The sequence below is a fragment of the Hypomesus transpacificus genome, chromosome 18, assembly GCF_021917145.1.
Source record: "Hypomesus transpacificus isolate Combined female chromosome 18, fHypTra1, whole genome shotgun sequence".
Lineage (NCBI taxonomy): Eukaryota > Metazoa > Chordata > Actinopteri > Osmeriformes > Osmeridae > Hypomesus > Hypomesus transpacificus.
This window is the reverse complement of record NC_061077.1, coordinates 9,507,512-9,527,519: the sequence shown is the minus strand read 5'-3', so window position 1 is coordinate 9,527,519 and position 20,008 is coordinate 9,507,512. Positions and strand designations below refer to the sequence as shown.

Below are 20,008 nucleotides of genomic sequence, written 5' to 3'. Positions count from 1 at the left end.
ACATATTAAGTAGTTGTGAGCTAGAATGATGTGATTGGTGGGTAGGATGCCATTATTATGTTGATAACTTTATCCTTCAATTTCACATAGGCCTACCTCAATTATCCACAATTTTCAGTTACAAAATCAACTATATCAACATTGTCTAGTAGAAGAGGTCTGTTAAAACAAAACAGAAAAAAACATACAATACATTAATATCTATATTCTGTAGCTTGCATAATGTTCCCTTGTGATTTTACCAGGGGCCATTTTTAAAACAGTGTGGGAGAGACTGGGATACAATAGATCACATAAAGGTACCCTCAATTGCGATCCCAATTCAGTTCAAAGTAATCTGCTTAATAAGTAATAGGGAAATTGTTACAGTACATGTAGATTAGTCTTACAATGCCCCGCAAGCCATCTGCTGGGCAAAAAATTGTTGTTTTCTATACTCTATATGAGAACCGCTGATTCACCCTAAATCCTCCTGACTGCCATCACACCTGCTTTCAGCAGAGGCAGAGTCACCTTCACCATAGCACCTTTCAATGGCTGTGTCGGGAAGAAAATGATGTGTACTCAGTGAAGGGGTTGTTGAGGGCGTGCTGATAACATTTCTATTGATGTCGGCACAGAATGGAGGGCTGGAGGTGAACTAGATTATATAAGGCTGGCCATTTCCACCTCCCTCTGGTGGTCGAGCTCTCTGCCAAGGCCTTGTCCCTGCAAAGTCTGGAAAAACAAGTTATAATTAAGACCTATATTAAACTGATTATGATGATACTACTCTAGCTCTCTGTACTAGATCTCCTACAGGCTAATTTGATAAATTATCTGATAACATTAGCGGAATTCTTTTTAAATTTATGCATATCAAAATTCACTTTTTAAGGTTTGTATTACCATCCCTCCCAGCGAATTGACATCCATCTGAGGGAATTTTTATCTGTTGGCTGGGACATTTTCTTCCATCTGACCGTGTCTGATTCTCACATCCTTTTTGCTGCGTCTTTGGTTCTCACTCTCCGTGGCACTTAGTGAGACGCCAGTCTGCAGCATGACTGTGTAGATCAGGCACAGCCAGCCTTCACCCTTTGTATTTTTCAATAAATGAATGTCATCACGACTGGCCTCATTACACACCTGATCTGAACATGAGCGCCATCGCTCATTCCCCCCAAGAAATGCTACACGGCAATCGATTCAATTACTCCACGATTACGAATGATGAATGTGTTTCATGGTTGACCGTGTGTGTGTGCTATCATCTTTTCTAGACATGAAGCTAGTCTTGACATTTGACGTCTAAAACCCAGGTTAGTCTGAAGTGTCGCCATTGTTCATTTACCAGAGAACCCCCTGAGTAGACGCCAGCACAGTCTGCTGTCCGGCCGCCAGCAAAGTGGGGGGAAGCAAAATGTCACCGGCTTCCCTGTCACAAGTGTCTTAGTCATACTGCCATTGAACATGAGCACCATTGAACCATCCTGCTCTCCTGCAGAATGCGTAGATCAGAGACCAGTGCTATAGTTCACCCCCCTTTTGCTCGCAGCAAACAGTGATGTGTCAACAGCTTGACAAGGGGATATTGCAACATCCTCTTCTGGAAAGCAAGTCATCTTTGAGTCATAATTCCCAAACACAGTGAATGAAGGCACGGCTATCCAACTGCCACCATCCCCCACCGTGGTTCATGTATTTGAACCAGGCTTCTGAAGTGAATCTATTGCTGACTGACTTGAAAGGAATTGAATGTCACTAGTTGTTTATTTTGCCTCTTGGTGGCTTTGTTTTGAATGTTTGAGCACTTCAAGTTTCAAGTGCAGGTAAATTAAGTGTTTGTGCACAATGGATTACTGATTTGAGTGCATGCACAGTCGTTCCATGTGGGCGTCTCTTCCTTCAGTACTTCTATGATTTTTCCATAATTCATCTGTGATGTGTTTGGTGGAATTGCCAAAATGTACATGGTCAAATTCTAATCAGGCAGATTTTCAAGATATTGTTCATTTAAAAGCATTGTATTCTTTCAGCCTTGAGCTTGTTTTGAACATAGTTGCAGTTGATAAAAACAATGTAGAACTGACTATTAAATGCAATTTTGCTGTATAAATAAGTCTTGAGTCATATGCCATGATATTTTTTATGCAAAGGAAAACCTTTAATATATTGCAGACTTCCGTCCTCAACCATGAAGTTCATGTACTTAATTTAGAATGCCTGTCTAGGCCTAATCCTAACCCCCTGACCATGGCATTTATAGAGAGCTGCAAAATAAGTTGAAAATGGATTTGCTGTGTACTGTAGCCCAGCTCAAGCCGGCTCTCAATGTGAAATCATAAGTGTGGGGAATGTTACTCAGATGACTCTTATTAAGCTCCCGAGCTATATATAGACAATATCATTCACAACCCTTTCTTGTAGTTAAAGATGAAAACCGTTACTGCTAGGAAACATCCCTGTCGTAAATGTGCACTCAAATCAAGAAACCCAGAGACACTTTGTAAGTCCAGTGATTAAATACAACTAGACGCACACACACACGGTCTCAGAACAGAACTATGGCTCCCTCGTATCTCGAGCCATCATCATACTTGGCAGGCATGGAACATGGATCAATAGGTACAAGGGGAGAGACTACAAGGAGAGAGAACATTAAACACTCAATGCGGTGTGTGTATGTGTGTGTGTGTGTGTGTTTGTGTGTGATGGAGAGAGGGACTAAAGGATGTCCATGTTCCTCTCGTCTCTGAACCCCTTGCTTGAATCACCATTCAGGAAAGTCTTTAGCTGACCTTCAAGCCCCAAGTCCTGCGGGCTAACGGACACACTAATTATGGGTCGCTCTGTAGCTTCTGAAAGTAATTTCATTCGCTGTATGAGTTCAGCTTCAGAATAGGCTTGGCATATTGAGATCCAGCTGTAGATATGCCTGCTGGATACCGAAACACTCTCTGAATAATGCATATTGTTTACAATCAACGTATTCAGCCCTTTGTTGGTATGGGCATGTGAATGTGGGCTCCCTCTTTGGATGATTGTGTTTTTCTCTAGTTTTTCTGGCTCGAGGATCAATTATTTATAATAACCAACAGGAGTTGAGGAAAGATTTAATGTCAAGCTTGAACTTCAAAGTCACATTGTTGTCAGACACATCATGATTGTGGCAAGCAAGTTTTTTTCCTTGCATTTTTTTCCTTTGTCTAAATATTTTTGTCATATATTCTTAAACATGGTGGGGAATTTTGTTTATGAAAAGAGCCTGAGATGCAAGAAAATGCAATCTATAATCAATGAAAATATCTACAGTGTGTATTTAACAACTGTATAAGTGGATAAAGCATATTTTAAAAATTATTCTTGTCCTGGCAGCCAAATCAAAGGCTAGTTTTACAAGCTTTTTCTGTTCATGTGACAATCCCTAAACTGTGATCTCCATGGTTTTAGTGATAAGGTTGTGATGGCCACAAACTAGGTCACCCACTGTACATCAAATACAAATCCAGTTGTGTACCCCTTGTCAAAATCAAACTCATTATTGCATTTTTACCTCCAGGTTATTTAAACCCAGCAAAGCAGAGTGGGGAGGACACTGAAGCCACTTGATCATTAAACATTCCATGACATGTTTTGACAGGGCAAAGGTGTTAATCCCAACCTTACTACTAGAATCAATATTATTCAGGGCGGGGAACAAGCACTTCCCTTATCGGAGATTGCATTAATTCCAGTCTAGGTTCAGAAGTCACCTCAAGTGGCCCTCGTGGAGAGAGACCACATGTTTAATCACCACCCATACTGTTTTGAACTTTTAAACAGTGAACCCACTGTACAACAGTACAACAAAAATGCGCTGTTTATGGCCCATTCTCACTATTTTCCTTCACTTCATGTTTGCTTTTTAATGTTGAACTGATTGAGTCTTTAATTCTCGAAAATGCAATGGTCTCCCTTTAAAATGTTGAACCTGTTCCCAGTAGTTTCTCTTAACGATCCCTACAGTGTAGAGCAGATGAGTCCTTGGTATGAAATTGAGTTGGCCAAGGACAAGGACGATTAAAGAGAACAGATGATTAGGTTGTTCCCCCAGAAATCAATAATTTGTCTTTGCCAAATGGGAAACCCGGCTCTAATTGAAAAGGTTTCCATCATCTCAGTATTGTAACTTGCAAAGACAATCCCACATTTTACTTAAAAGCAGGGCCAAATGTTCAGTGAGGTTACGAGATAGCTGTATTGACAAAAATATGATTAATCAGAATGGTGATTAGGTTGCCTTGAACACTGAGAATTGGAATGGAATACATTAATATTTTTGTGTTGGTAATAGCACACTACAGTATTATGCTTATATCAAGCCACAAGTGACTTTGACACCTTTCAGCTCCATCTCACTGCATAATCAAAATGCCCTTTGTGGATCAAGATGACTATACAGAGATAATGCTGAATAATATGGTCAGCCAAACTAAGCCTGACCTTGTCCCTCAGCATTTAATCAGAGCTGGATTCATATAAATCTGTACATCAAGGAAAATGACTGTCACTTCACTGCTTTGACAGTCAAGGACAATGGAAGACAAAGCCATAATCTTAAATGTTTTTACAACGTTTGCTTAACGTCTGACCTTTGTAATGTAGGGTACTTAGCTATAATAATTCTTATCGAAGTTCAGTTTAGTTACCCAGAGAGCAGATCATTGCTGAGAGCAAAAGAAAGTGTGTTTGGAATACATATACAGGTGTGCGCAGCATTCCATCCATACACACTTCGTAGTTTGAAAATACTACTAATGTATTAATGAATAGAAAAACATTAAAATGATACTGGCTTGAAATGACATACTACAAATACATAGTTATTATTATTTTTTTTTATATAAAAATGCATCAATACCCCAATCTAAACAGCTTTCCTCTTTTTTCTCCAGTCCAATGTCTGCTCTTAGGCCGGGGAGCGCTGTAGGGCGGCGGGTGTGGATCCTGCTCGCTATGACCCACCTCACCCTGGATCTCTCCCTCTGTACCCCCCTCAGTCAGGGCTTGGGGATCAAGCTAACCTCCAAATCTGTGCCTCGCTCCAGGCCCCGTTCCTCACAGCCCTTCTGGGATGCTCCCAGCATACTCCACTGGAGGACTGTAAGCCCACCAGGGCGTCGGCCCCTCATCCCTGTCCCTCCACCCCTGGACAGCAGAGGTGTGGCAGGAGTGGGTAATAAGCACAGAAGAGTGGCACATAAAGGGCAGTTGTGTAAGGAGTGCCGGTCGAAATACTCTCAGACAGAGGTGGGGCTTTTGTCAGCACCGGTTTCAAAGTCTTTGTTTCCTGGGGGAAGCAAATCAGACGCTGTGAGATTGCTGCTGCGGGCGAGGAGGCAGCTGAAATGGGAGAGCGATGACAAGTCTCAGGATGGTCGGACCACCACAGTGGCTGGATTTATCGACTGGGGACCCACAGGAACAGAGGATAACTTTGACGAGGACGGGAAAGTGGTGCCCAAATCCACACTGTCCACTAAGGCCTTGACCACCACAGTGGCCACCACCACCACCACCACTACCAAGATCCCTCAAAGGACGTTTGCAGTGGTAACCACACCGCCCCCCAGGAGGCTAAGCACCACAAAGGCCAGCGTCAGCTTGGGGGAGACTGTCAAACCACCAAAGCCATATGGGGACACACCAGGTAAGACCTTTATCTCTAGCCTTCGAGATCTCTTTGTAGAAGATTGTCAGCCTCAGTCTGAAGTCCATTGTATTGTAACTTGTGTATTATATTTTCGATTTTGACCTTCTTTTGTACTTCAGTCTTTCAATTAACAAAGATTTGCTTTTGAGATGTCCTACTTTATTTTACCTGCTTTTATAAAGAAAATCTCCACTTCAGAAACAGATGGTTTTATAAAAAAAAACACAGCAGGAGGACAATTTTCTTGGGCTTACAAGGACGATTGTTGGAAAGTGTTCAGTTGAATGTCGAGGGACTGTCATTGATGAAAGTGTATTTTGGATGTCTGGAAACTGTCAAGGTACAGTTTCATTTCATTCAAAGTACATCATGCCAGTTCTTATCTGAGATAATATCATTTGCTGGAACAGGGTAGAAGCATGAATTATAACCAACTGTGAGTTTCACACACTGTCTTCTTGGAATTCTGTCAAATACAGTCGACATAATTGACCATTGTAAAACTATTTTTGATCAAATGTGAGTTTGCTCTAATTCCTGTGAAGGGCTTTGTAACTGGCATATATGCGGGATGGTAGTTCAGAATGTTCTATTTAGGGATTGAATGTTTAAACCAAGTGCCTGTCTATTTAAAATACCAAAGCAATGTGTCATTTTTATGGAAGGTAATTTAAGCAGGTAAGCACATGGATTTACACTTTCATTAAATCAACAAGAAGATCTAGCGTCTTATATGAACCATACAGGTGCCCATAAAACCTAAACGATGTATGAGTGAGCACTATGTTAATTGACTGTTACTCATTGGGTACATTTACATAAATGTTACACAATTACACACCAAATGGAGAGGGCAACTAAAGGTCCAGTGGAACATATTGATGACCAACTAACAGCAGTGCAGCAACTTAGATGTAATTTATGAACCAAATGTCTTAAAGAGATAACTGCTGTACAGTGTAGAATTCAAAATATTTTTTTCCTTTAGTATCTCAGAAATGAAATCTTGTGACTCAAATACTGGCGCTACCTCAAAGCTGATTAAAACATAATTATATACTTTATGACTAGGTGCACATTGTCATATCAGTATGACACCCTAGCTAGGAAAGGAAATTACCAGAGTACATGTCCGACTTCCAACTCAACGCTTCTTTGTTAGTTGGATTTTTTAAAAGCCCCAACTTTCCTATGCTGTCACAGTACACAAATCCATGTCATGTACTGTCGGCATGACTACCCAACACAGGCAGCAGTGTACTCTTACTGCTGATGAAACAAACCCTGTGGTAGAGGGTGTGCTTCCTGCTCTGCTATCTCCCACAGCAGGCATGGTGGGTCAAGGTGGACCCGGTGAGAATATGACTCGCCCAACCCTAAACCTCCCCAGGCATTTGAAGGTTCTGAACACAGGCCTATTGTTATCTAAAAGGGCTATTGTAAAAATGACAGTGGGTTCATAGCATCAATGAAACATGAATGGGTCCAGTTACCTAGTGTGACTAAATGTTCTCTCTGGAATATTCCCATGCTTGTATGCATAAGAAATACAGTACATCTTCTGTCTCTCAGTACAGGCTCTGGGTTCCTTTTACATAACATTTTCCTGTCTGACTGTTTGACTAAAAACATGTTTTACCTAAAGCTTAGTCCAGGTTAGAAAAGGGTGACAGATGGTGATATAATGCTGGTCTTCAAAACTGAGAGTTTTATAATACAAGTGATGGCATATAACTGGCATGTTTTTTTAAATGAAAACAATATATTTATCTATAAATGTTGGATGCTCATTTTCATTACACACAAACGTCATGGTGGTGGCAGTTTAATGAATCAATTTGCTATTTTTCATCATCACTCAAGCTATCAAATAAACTGTACACTATGTAAATTCACATCAATATTAAAAATCCTTAGTGGCCGTAATTCATTGTGACACAAGCCCAGCTCTGTTCTACAGTTGGTGTTTAGCACACAAGTAGCCTTTACTGTACAGCCCAGCCCAGTACGGCACACAGTGATGGATTGAAGCAAGTGGACCACTTGATCATTCCGCTTTAGTGGCCCTGTGGTCACTGCATGAAGGCAGCTTTACAGCCATGAGCCTCCAGATGTGCAGTGATTGTTCCTGGTTATTATGCTAGCTGCAGTTTTTCAAGCCACACAGATGGGCCAGGGAGCTTCATCATGGATATGAAATGATTAAAACTGCAGTAGCAGACCTGCTGTTGATATCTCAGCCTTGTTATCGCATCATGACATTGTGAGGTTGAAAGCTTAAATAACTAAAAGTATCCTCCCACCAAAAGTGGGTACATATATAATGTAGGCCTACCTGGTTCTGCTCTGTCATTTGTCTAAGTGGAATAGTTAAACACGCATGGTGGGTGAATAACTGATAAAATCCAGCCACATGTTAAACACATTCAAAATACATGGATCCTGCTGCTGATATCTCTGTATCTCATCATGTTACAAAAGTGGAGATAAGTTAAATGAACAATCAAGTAAATAAGTCAGAGCAAACTCCTGCCAAAAATAAGTCAGCACATTTAAAATAAAATGCTTGGTGCCGAGGTTCTTCAGTATCTACATTTTGAAAGGTGAGCAAAATTTGGCAAATAGCCAAACGCTTCACAATGTTACATTGAGACTTGTAGGGGTGTACAATTGTGGAGCTTCGAGAGCTTCGAGAGAGAGCGAGAACTAGATACTTCCCCAACCGGTTACCATGGCAATCCGATAATCTCACCATTACTCTCTATTGACTCTCAATAAAGTGGGTAAAATGATGCTCCGTCCCAAGCGTTAAATCTGGACTTAAATGCTGATGCTTGGTGACAGGCATGCACAGTCAAGCTCTTTGAATTACAGAAACTCAGCCAAGAGATGAAGTGGCCAGACTGAGCAGATGCTGCTGTACTGTATGTCTCTGATGCTCAGCTCCTTCATGGCTCAATATCTCTGCCTGCAGAAAACGTTTCACTACCATTCCATTCACATGTATTCATTATATCTAACCTTACCACTCCGAGTCACAGAGAGTCAGTGTTACCACCGTAACACTGACTCTTAACCTAACCATGAACTCAAACCAAATCCGCACCACTCCAGTGGACCTATTTTCCTGACTTAAACCGTACCTGTACTGGATGCAGCAAACCGTATATTTAATATCTGTCTAAAGCAACTTGGAGGCCTTAGAAATGTACATGTGTCTCTAAGAATCTACTTGAGTCTGCATCAGGACTGTAAATGGTAAAATGTCACAAGACTAAATAGGACGCGAAAAATGGTCACTTGTTACTACCCACCATTAACATTCTATCAGGACTTGCACAAATTGAAACCTAAAGCACCTTTTTCAAATCCAATTTAAATGTATTCAGTTGCACCAAAGCAATCCACTTTTCTATGGTTAACACAATGAGATGAGCGAGCCATCTTTCCAAACAATCGTAAATGAAGTACAAGCATGCAGGACAATTGGATCTTTGGGTGAACGAGACAATCATGGAAACTTAAGCAACATTCAAACTCCCTTCTCTTCTACTGTCAGAACATTTCATGCACTGCGGAGTGATTGAATTATGCAGCAATGCCTTTGACTTTGGGAGAAAAGAATAATTGTCTCTGGTCTCAATCTTTCTATCTCTCTATCTCTCTCTCTCTCTTTCGCTCGCCCTCCTTCTCTCCAGAAGCACCCTCTTTCTTCGTGAGTGTTTTAGATTGCTCAGTGACTCAGTGGAAATCAACCTAGATTGACACTTTGACATCAACGTTAATTGGCAATTGCCAACCATCAGTGGGTCGTCGATGGAAGGTTTCCACCCCCCCCGCCCCTAACCACTGCCCTTACCACCCCCCGCCCCCAACTCCTGCCCTGACTATGCCCCCGCTCAGGTGCCTCACGTGGGAGGAAGGATTGGAGAAGAGCTGCAAAGAGGGCAGAGGAACTGGTGGGGGGCAGGGGGGGGGGGCTGAGTTTCACCGCTAGTCAGCCCTCACACTCTCTGGGAAGTTTAATGCATTATAAATGAGAGACAAATTCTGGAAAATGTGCTTGTGAGTGGAAGTAACGTGACTGTTCAATTGAGGGGCCTTTTCCACACAGCTTTTAAAGCAGCTCGATTGTATTACGTATGCTGTTAGGCTGTTGGTGCTATACAAAGCTCATTTCAATTTCAAACCTTAGACCACATTTTGGAGGCATTTCTGAAAGAAAAACATGTATTGTTCTAAAGGTGCACTTTGTGTCTCTCAGGTCACCATTGACTTGTCATACTAACATTTCCAGCTCAATTCTAGTGATCTGTTTTGGTAATGGCAGTTAGTCTTTCAAGGACTATCTTAATAAGAGCAGATAACAGGTGAATTTGTTTGTGAATTGTATGAAACCACTATGCTTGTATATGGCATGTTCATGAAACAGTCAAGGCCATGAAAGCAAAAACCTCATTTATTTCTCTCCGGGAGCTTCAGTGTAGCTCCAACTCTGCTGGCACAGGGGTCAGAATCTCTCTATCCCTATCTGGCTCTCTCTCCATCTCTTTGTTTGGCAGTGATTTGACCAAACAAAACCTAACCCAGCTCCTCTGAAGCAAGGTGACTGCCAGAGGTGATTTTTCAGCCTCACTGCCAGAGCACAATGAGTTACGAATAGCCAGGCCAAATTGTTCTCCCTTCAACTTGTAGTTCTGGATGGGAATTGATGTCAGCCCTCAGCTTTGTCAGTTCAGTCATTATCTGACATATTATCTTTTCCTTCATAATGCCCTGCCAAAGAAATGAAGTTATAAAAGACTTAAGACTGGGTTTTGTATTGCTGGGTTCCTGTCTAGTATTCATTGGGCATGTATAAACCGGTAATCTCAGCTAGAGAAGCCCTTTTCACACTGACATGATGTGAAATGAAACAATTCTCCATGGATACCTCAACTATTGATCAAGGTCAAGGGCAGGCTCCATTATCCATGAACTTGGGACAGATGCTAATATATTACTCACTTTCAACTTTTAGCCTTGATGTCAGCGAGAGAGAAAGAGGGAGGCAAAGAGGCAGAGGTGGAAGAGAGAGAAATGCAAATGACTTGCCTGATAAGTTAATGTGCTTGTGCTGCAGAGGGACCCTGATTGCATGGGGAAGGGAGGCTTTCCTGTGCCAGCCAGAGATATCATTAATCCAAGGTTGACCTGGCTCACTTTTTGTGCACACTGCCCACAGAAGTTTGCTATCCTACTTCATATGCACAATGAGGGAGGGATGAGTCAGCCAGCTAGCAAATCACAAGCAGCCTGTAAACTGTTTTAAAATGACTGAGTAGCAGTTCCTTTAGAGCTATCCCGATGACAAATTGGCTTGGATCAGCCACCTGGCAGTTGGCTGATGGGGAGGTTAGACGTATGAGGCCTGTGAGGACATTTTCATCACTAAGGGCTTTTGTCCTGCCACATGTTCCCTGTACCATGGTGGATCGTGCCCCAGCACACAGATACACACACCTACGCACGCACACAAAAATAAATTGTACTCCACTCAGCTGTCATGCACAGCATTGGTGTTTGTAGATTACTTCACTTTGGCAATAGTGAGGGATCAGCACCTCAGGGGTTCTGGGGGTTAAATTACACAAGACAACCTTTGTAGTGCAGTTACTTGGTATGATGTCACCAAGACAAAACATCTTATAATACACAACTGTAAGGCCTTCTTATCACACTGCAAAAGCATGTACAGTACCTTAGCTGGATGGGCGACAGAGTTGTATCCAAGTTGTTGGGATGTGCTTGGCAGGGAGCACCACTGTTAAGCAGATGATGTCTCATAACCATTAATAGATAGAGCTGGTAGTGCTGTCCTGGACTATACTAACACTCTCCTAATGCCCTTGTGTTGTTTCCCAGATTAGGCAGTGTCTTGTGCATACAGAAATGCTAACCAGACAAGTTAAAATTATTATTGTTTACTTGCTTTTTACTGCTTTGATCATCTTCAGCCCCTATAGACAATAAATCAAAGGCTTTCAGAAAAGTTACTTACTAAAGATTACTTAAGACAAGACTCCACAATAAAGTGGAAATGCACTTACCCATGTAGCTATTGGACTTTGGGTGTGTAAGTCTGAACTACTTAACAGCAGTTAGAGGGTTGTGTTTTGATCCTGTTTGACTTGGCGCTGTTCTTGGTATGTCAATGGGTAGAGACTGTTTGACTTGCCAAGTATACCTGCTGATGTGTTACAGTTACACTGTAGATTGTTCTGGAATGTTTGATCTGTCATCCAGAGCTTTAGATAAAACTGATGGAAAGGCTCAGAGTGTTCATCAACATTAAGCAAGATTTAAACTTCTTAGTTTGAGAGAATGGTTATAGTAAAAAATATGTTTCAATCTTATGATGAAACCTTATAGATATATTGACAAAAAATTTTAGAAAAATGTGTTTTGTGCTATAGTGAAGTTGTAAAAACTGTTGTATTGTATTTAAATGTTTAAATGGGCAGATCCTTTTTGTGCCAATTACAGAATGTCGTTCTGAACTAAATATTTTGCATTTTCTTGTCTTTTGTCTCTGCAGGTCTGGCAGTTCACCAGATTATCACAATCACTGTGTCTCTCATTATGGTTATTGCAGCCTTGATCACAACACTTGTCCTTAAAAACTGGTAGGAAAGATTCCTTTACTCCAAACTTAACCCACACACTCGTTTATGTGACATTACATCAAAACATTAATTAGTGGATGAAAGCGTCATCTTAACCACTCGATTCACAGTGGTACAAGGTATGATTTTATGTTTGTTTCTTGTCTTTGGTGCGTGTTTTTGTAGCTGTGCACAGTCCGGGAATGGTCGTCACAATAGCCATCAGCGGAAAATCCACCAACAAGAGGAGAGCTGCCAGAACCTGACGGACTTCACTCCTGCTCGGGTGCCCAGCAAGTTGGACATGTACACGGGCTACGACAGCCTGCAGTGCTCGCACGAATGTGTGGGGACCGCTGTGCCCATATACACAGATGAGATGATCCAGCAGATGCCCGTCTACAAGACCACATACAATGGGAATAGGTAAAATGACTGAAGAGAACTTTATAGGAACCTTTTTCTTTCTTCATTAAACTGCTAAAAAGTAATTGGGTGAACTGGCCATTGACGATTCATTGCATGTTTTGTAAACAGTTTAAAGCTCTAAAATATGTTAAGAAAAAACTATTAATGCATAGTTTAGTTGTTGACATTGTTCAGTTAACTTCACACTGTTTTTATACATATTAAACATCCCCTTGAGAACTGTTTGTAACACCCTTAGTAACACTAGAATGTAGTTTTGAAAAAAAAGTCTGAATATTTTACTCACTCTTTTCTTACAGACCTTCTCCTACAGAAAGGCAGCTGATTCCTGTGGCCTTTGTGTCGGAGAAATGGTTTGAGATCTCCTGCTGACCAGCTAAAGGCCTTTTCCCTTCCTGTAGGCAGAACATCCTGAATTTATGCTCTGGTAGGTACTGTGCCACTTTGGCCCCTCCTTAAATCATGGTCTGAGCGTTAGCCATCTTGATCCCTGTGGTGAAACGCCCCCAGTTTAGGAACAGAGGGGAGGCTTTTTCTGTCCAAGAATCTGCTTACTATATACCTCCCCAAAATTATTCAGATGTTTTAAAACCAATTTGCTGTATTTTCCGAAAAGGTTATCTCGTACCGGGAAATGAAAATCCATTTTGCCTTTATAAGTAAATCTGTACACAAAAATATGTTTATTGGCAGCTTATGCTGAAATGGATCCATTCATCTCTGCAATCTACCATTTACAAAACATATCATGCCTTTATGCGGTTGTGGTCTTCATTCATGCCAATATTGTAATGTTTTGAATAATTTTATGGAAAAGGGGCACTTTCGTTTGACTTTCCCCACAATTTGGACAATATATGCTGGACAATATATGCTGGAGTGCCTCCATTTGAAATTCAATGCGTGAAAGTTAAACACATGCTCTGGCCCCACAGTGTGGTTGAAAGCCCAGGGGGAAGGCACAAGTCTGTTATTGACCCAGTTTTGAAAAGGAATAGAATGCCTGCAGGTAGCTGAGGAAAAGGACAGTGCCAAGTCAGTGTCTGGACATATGATAGTCTCAGTTAAGGAACAGTCTTAGATATGTGAAGTCGTATATGTATATATCAAGTGTAGACAATAATTTGCATCCTTGTAAATCTTGGTGTTGCATCCAGCCTTTCCTTCTTTTTATTTCTGATCCTTGGAACTCACAGGGTTGTCTGATGTCATTTGCTTCAATTCTATCCACTAGGAGGACTAACATAGTGTTTTTACCGACAGATCCCCATGGTCACTTTGCAAGCAACAGAAACAACGTACACAAAACAACGGCCAATTTTGTAAAATAGTTGGATCTCTGGACACCGGTGAAGATGTTTATTTTTCTAATATTCCTACAAACGGAGCAGCCGCATTGCTGCCACTCACTACATGACTTTCCAGGGACCTGATGTTGTTAGATGACAACGTAGAGGTAACATTTACAGTAGATATATTTACTGGACATGTGGGACAAGATGGTAGACGTTATCGACGTCTCAAAGAGGATATATAACTTTGGGAGGAGGATCCCAGCAGCTGCTGTCTGTGGAAGAGGATTTCTGAACAATGTGCCAATAAAGCCACTATGTGCCACAATCTGTATAAAAGAAACTATTAATGACAACAATCCTTGGACAAAAAAAAGACAGAGTGCTATATTTACCCTGTATCAACCTGATTCCATTGTTTTTATAATGAAACAAAGAAAAAATATGTTATACAAGTATTTGAATATGTTTTGAGAAAAGGTTGAAGAATTGTGGTGCAATCCAAAAGATATTTATACAGTATGAAGCACTATTCATTGAGTTTGAAAAAAAAAAAAAGAAGAAACGGTAAATGCTTTATTCTGCACCTAATTTAAGGCATTGTTACTAAGTCCCATTTTAAAACCAGAGTAGTCTTGTCTATTTTTATACATAAAAGAGGTCAGTCACAACCCCAACAGCGCAGTTCCTGTGAAACTGGATTTCTGGACTGTTAACCAACTTATTTTGTCCAATCTGAGATTAAAACAAAGGGGATGATCTGGAACACACATTATCCAGCTACAACCGATGATTGAAGCTTTATCATGAAGGGTATGACTTTTTCTCTATAAGAATATAAAAATAATCTCGATGGACATGGTGTCCCTGGTTACTTAACTATGGAAGGTACAGTATAATTATGTGGATAGAACACATGAAAGGTGATTAGCAGTATAGTTGTACTGCCTCAGGTCAGCTTTTTACACACACATTTATTACAATAATTATCTGAATTCCTGCACCACCATTATAATTTAGAATACTCAGTGATGGGTTGGATATAAACTGGATGGACACAGGCAGCTTTTAGAATTAACTGAAGAATTGGAGTGAGTTTATTATGAATGCAATACTTTATTCAAATCAGAGAAGGATTGGGATATTAAATCTGCCCTCCTTTTACTGATTCATGTAATCAGTAAACAAATTAAGTTTAGAAAAACATTCCAAAATTCTGCTGCAGAAGTAGTCAAAACAAATGTACATGACAGTAACTGTAAAACTGGAGCTTTGTAATGAAGAACCAAACACATTCTACGATAAAGAGACAGGAAGGATGCACAAATGGAAATAAATTGCTATTCTCCCTTCAGTGGAGAATACAAAAAGTGTCCCTCGTGTCTAAATTAGCGGCATATTGTCCTTTGACTACAGCTCCAATCATGAAAGCTCATCAAGCTGATCCATCAGAATCAATGACGACACTGGGATCTTAGAGCTATGTACAGTGGATTTACATTTGACATACAATGCTCACATCAGTAATGTTCCTCTCAGTCCATTGGCCTATTCGTGGCTGGCTGTGCTTGCAGTGTGTCAGATTCTTTAGAAATCAATTAACGAATCAATGAATGAGTTGTGAGGTTGTGCACACATTTAGAGGTGCTTCCAGGAGCATATTGAACAATAAACATATTCTATCAGTTGTGCAGTCCCCAGAACCCAGAAACTACAGGGGTATCTGAAGGGCTGCCCTCTTAAAACGGCCATGATGTATGAATCTGCAATGTACGAGGTGGAACAATAAAGGACAGGACCATTTAAGTTTGGCAGTATGGTACACAACATGTGCAATGTAGGTAATGTCTGGAGATAATTTAAAAGTCTAGATTGATACTTCCCAAAGTTGTATTGCTCCAAGAGTTGCTCTGTGGGTATGTTTAAAGCACAAGAATACAAAATTACAGTTTAAATGGATTGGACAGATATATTTACAGACTAGTAGAGACATGATTTGAATATAGAATATAGAAAAATCTATCAGCACTCATCTGCTTATTCCATGAGGTGGTCTGTGTTTCAGGCTTGTATTTATCTGATCACTGAGCTCCAGGCAGAAGATGTACCTAAATCCATGTTGGTAATTTAAGAGTTGACACACTGACCCATGAACCCATATACCAACGTACAATTATGGTTTACATCTTTGTCCATTCACACACCAAACCCCTAATGAATGACCATGCCAATACAGCACCAACATGCATGTTGGGGAGTTGTCAATTCAACATAACATATATTTTTGGAATAAAGTGTTATCTTAATATTCAGAAGGTTACAAAATCATTGTAAATTATACGTGTAAATGTATTTTATATATATTTACTTCTATTTGTGTACAGGTGTGTTCTATTTTTCAAGACCTGTTCCTTTTTCGGAAAGGCTTGGCTAGGTTGGGAATAGTGTCTTTGTTTACATGTGTAACTAAAGTATTTCTTTCATAAAACAAACTTACCTTGTGCCAAGCTTCCATACCTGCACTTTCAAGCAGTACTTGTAATATATATTTAGTTAACCAATACAATACTTAAATAGACGCTGCAATATTTCACACATTGAAAAGTTGTTTTGAGGCAGAATGTAAGAGGGCAACAGTCCTAGTGAGTCAATAATAGACGGGTATGATACTGTATGGTCTTTAGATTGTGTACTGGGTTAACAATTGAATGCTGCTGTTCTAGGATTAACTGGCAAATCGTGTCATGGTATTCACAAAATGTAACCTCATTTTCATTTGTGCTTTTATCTGGAAATATGAAGCTGAAAAGGGGGGGAAATAATGTAAACCCAAGAATAGCTGCCATGACAAGAAGTTGGATTCAAATCGAGCTTCATTTATTTCTGTCAAATATGTGTGTTAATATTTATAGCTACATGTAAGCACTTCAGAGGCCCCAGACTACATGTGCTTGCTGTTTTTGGAGGCACAGAAAATGACTATTTACAGAGCAGGAGTGAAAACCAGGACAGACAGACAGACAGGAACAGAAGTCTGGGAAAGAACTAGATTAAACAAGAAAATAATTAAGGATCCACCTGGCTCATGCAAATGTATTCAAAGTCATTCATTTGGCATATTTAGATCAGGCAACATAGTACATTCACAGAAATGTAATGTGTTGTGTCTGTTAGTGCTAAAAGCTAAAAGGTTCATATGTCGCATTCATGTTACGAAGTGGGTAGGAACAATTTAGATCAGAGAGATCTGAGGTAGACACCAAAGACTTCACAGACCTTTTGTGAGCAAATGAGTATCTACAGCTGACATCTCTGCTCTCCCGCTTTAGCAAAATGTAGTGCACCCGTCTGACATAATTACAGTAAACCTGTCAATTAACTAAGGATTTTATACCATCAGCTAGATGAAAGATGTGTCATGATTTTGGAATTAGCTGTTTCACACATCTGACATTGATTGAGACATATTGATTATCCTAACCAGAATGAACTTTTAGCTGGATGTTTCTCATGTTATTTTTTCCATATGAAGCAGTACAGAAGCAGAAGGGTCAGTTTGTCTTGCCACTCTGTTCAATCACAGACGGTGGGATGTCTTACACATCCAAACAGTCCGCCTTTTCAGCCAACTATTCGGTTGAGACTGTGCAATATTATCCTATAGAACGCTATGAAGAGCATAGCAAAGTCAGGTTGTTACCATAGTATACTGACTTCAGCCCCTGGTTTCTGACAACTACAATGGAAACAATACTTCATGTCTTTCAGAGTAAGCAGAAGGCTAGATTGATAGTAAACACTAAAACATCTGGATAGAATACAAATCCACACAAAAAGTGGACAGTGGACATTCTTATGAAAATTACAAGTGTACAATCGATTAATTCTGTGTAAAAGGTTGGCAAAGGTTGTTGGCAAAGTGCAATGATTATGAAGCGTGTGAACTGTCCTTCTTTATGTGCATTAGCTTTCTAATCATCCCTCATCATCCCTTTACATACTGTATGCCTAGTGTATCAATAACAGAGGGCTCTTAGTCTTCTTGTGGATCATGTTTCATTATTATTATATGTATAAGAGCTATCACACCGACACTATTCCAGTGCTTATCAATACATCAATGACTTGAACAATTTTCTTGTTTTACTTCACTATCACAGCCTTGATGTTTTTCATTGTGAACAAGGCTTTGCATGACATACATTTGCCTATGCGCTTAGTCTACAGTACTACTGCACAACATAGGGCCTCAGAAATGATGTGATGCCTTTAAAATAAAGCGGTCACTGATTGGTACCAATTCAGCATTCATATTTGAGATACTGGTGTGAGTGGATCAGTACATGGCTATCATGGGATAGGCCAGAAACACAAGACTAGAATCCGGCCCTTGCCAACTCATGTCTCTGGGCAGGTGAAGCTAAAATGAATATCATGCATCTGGGTCTATGAAAGATGTTTATTTGTGGTCTTGTTCCCAAAGCTAACAGTAGAACCACGTTATATGTGTGTTGTGTCACATGGGGGCATGCGGCAATGTGTTCAGCAAAATCAACTTACAATCACGTTCCATACTATCTCACAGAACCTAACTTGAGTCTTGTTGTTGCCATAAAAATGAAAAATTTGTACTTTGTGACTCTTCAATCTTTTATATTTGTGTTTAATATATCAAGAAGTACCTCTGTTTCTTTTGTATAAGACCTATGAATATAATATACACACAAACACACCCACATATACACAGAGGGACTGTACACACAGTCAGTCTCTGACGGCTAAATGTTGTACAATTTTTATTTTGTGTATTATGAATCACATCTCTCTTCTTTTTGTAGGTATTGGTATTTAAATTTCTAGGTGATTTTGATTTGGTTACTCTTGTACTTCTAAGCTCTGTATTTGCAAGCACTGTAAATGCGAATCTCATTGGACTTGTCCTCTATACATTTAGTACTCTGATGTTGCTATTAACAAAATGTAAAACAAAACTGTCTATTGAAAATAGTTTGTATGATTTCTAAAAATGATAATGGGTGATGATTTGGGCAAACAATGCTAAATAAATCATTAAAGTGTACTAATAGGGATCTTTTATTTCCCTTGCTTACCTTTCTCCATGTTTAGGGTGCAGCGTTAGAAAAGCACCCTGGTGTCTGAGTTCTCTTCACAAACCCTCTCTCCCCCTCTCTTCTGTTCACCTCTCCCCTTGCTCTCTCTACATTTACCTCTCTCGTTTTTCTCTCTCTCCCTTTCTCCCTCTGTCCCTCATCGACAAATTACAAACAACAGCTCAACACACAAGGGATGATGTTAATCCATGTTTCATCATGATTATTAGCATGTGGCATACCTAGACCCTTTATATAATGAGGTGTATGTGATAAAGCCAGCAGTGAAACATGACAGATTACAAATCATTAGTTGGAGGCTATGCACCTTTATTGTCTGATACAAATATCAAAGTTTCAAAGCATTTGGGTGCTGAATAGTTTCGATTGAAGTAAACAGGCGTATTAACACGAACAAAGACAAAGTAATTGCTAGTGATAGAAAGTAACCTGTAGTACTTATTACACCCATTGGTAGCTCTGTACAAGCGGTTTATTAAAGCTAAATTGTTTTGGCATTTTGATAGAACATTAGACAATACATTTGTTCCATCACTTCTCAACTATTTAAACCATCAACCTTCAAAGATCAATCAGTTCAATGCTTTGGCCACACAATGTCAAGATCAGGATGACAATTTATTTATTGTTTTGAATTGAAGAAAACACACAAACCATAGCAGTAATAACTCGAGATGCCTTTCAATTGACCCTTTCGTTGAAAACATTTCACATTTTGTATTTCCTGAAATCATTCTCAAATGTAGACTTCATACCTTTGAGACACTAAACAAAGTGGTTCTATGTTTGAGATCACCTGGCTACAGCCAGCCCTTCTTCACTGTGTCTATGTGGCTA

General features: G+C 40.0%; 1 protein-coding gene across 1 annotated transcript; it reads left to right on the top strand.

Annotated features, from left to right (window-relative positions):
* Window positions 1–4,920: 4,920 nt before the first annotated feature.
* On the top strand, window positions 4,921–16,240 carry ajap1 (adherens junctions associated protein 1). The gene is made up of 5 exons (XM_047039368.1): window positions 4,921–5,671; window positions 12,252–12,339; window positions 12,505–12,744; window positions 13,047–13,174; window positions 14,011–16,240. The coding sequence occupies exons 1-4, from the start codon at window positions 4,921–4,923 to the stop codon at window positions 13,117–13,119; spliced, it is 1,152 nt and encodes a 383-aa protein (XP_046895324.1). The 3' UTR covers window positions 13,120–13,174; window positions 14,011–16,240.
* Window positions 16,241–20,008: the final 3,768 nt, after the last annotated feature.

What these genes read in the sequence shown, in the direction of transcription:
- ajap1 (XM_047039368.1), top strand. Translation starts at nt 4,921, where the DNA reads ATGTCTGCTCTTAGGCCGGGGAGCGCTGTAGGGCGGCGGGTGTGGATC. An exon ending in GCCATATGGGGACACACCAG is followed by an intron (nt 5,672 to 12,251) that starts GTAAGACCTTTA and finishes TTGTCTCTGCAG; the next exon opens with GTCTGGCAGTTCACCAGATT. An exon ending in ACACTTGTCCTTAAAAACTG is followed by an intron (nt 12,340 to 12,504) that starts GTAGGAAAGATT and finishes GTGTTTTTGTAG; the next exon opens with CTGTGCACAGTCCGGGAATG.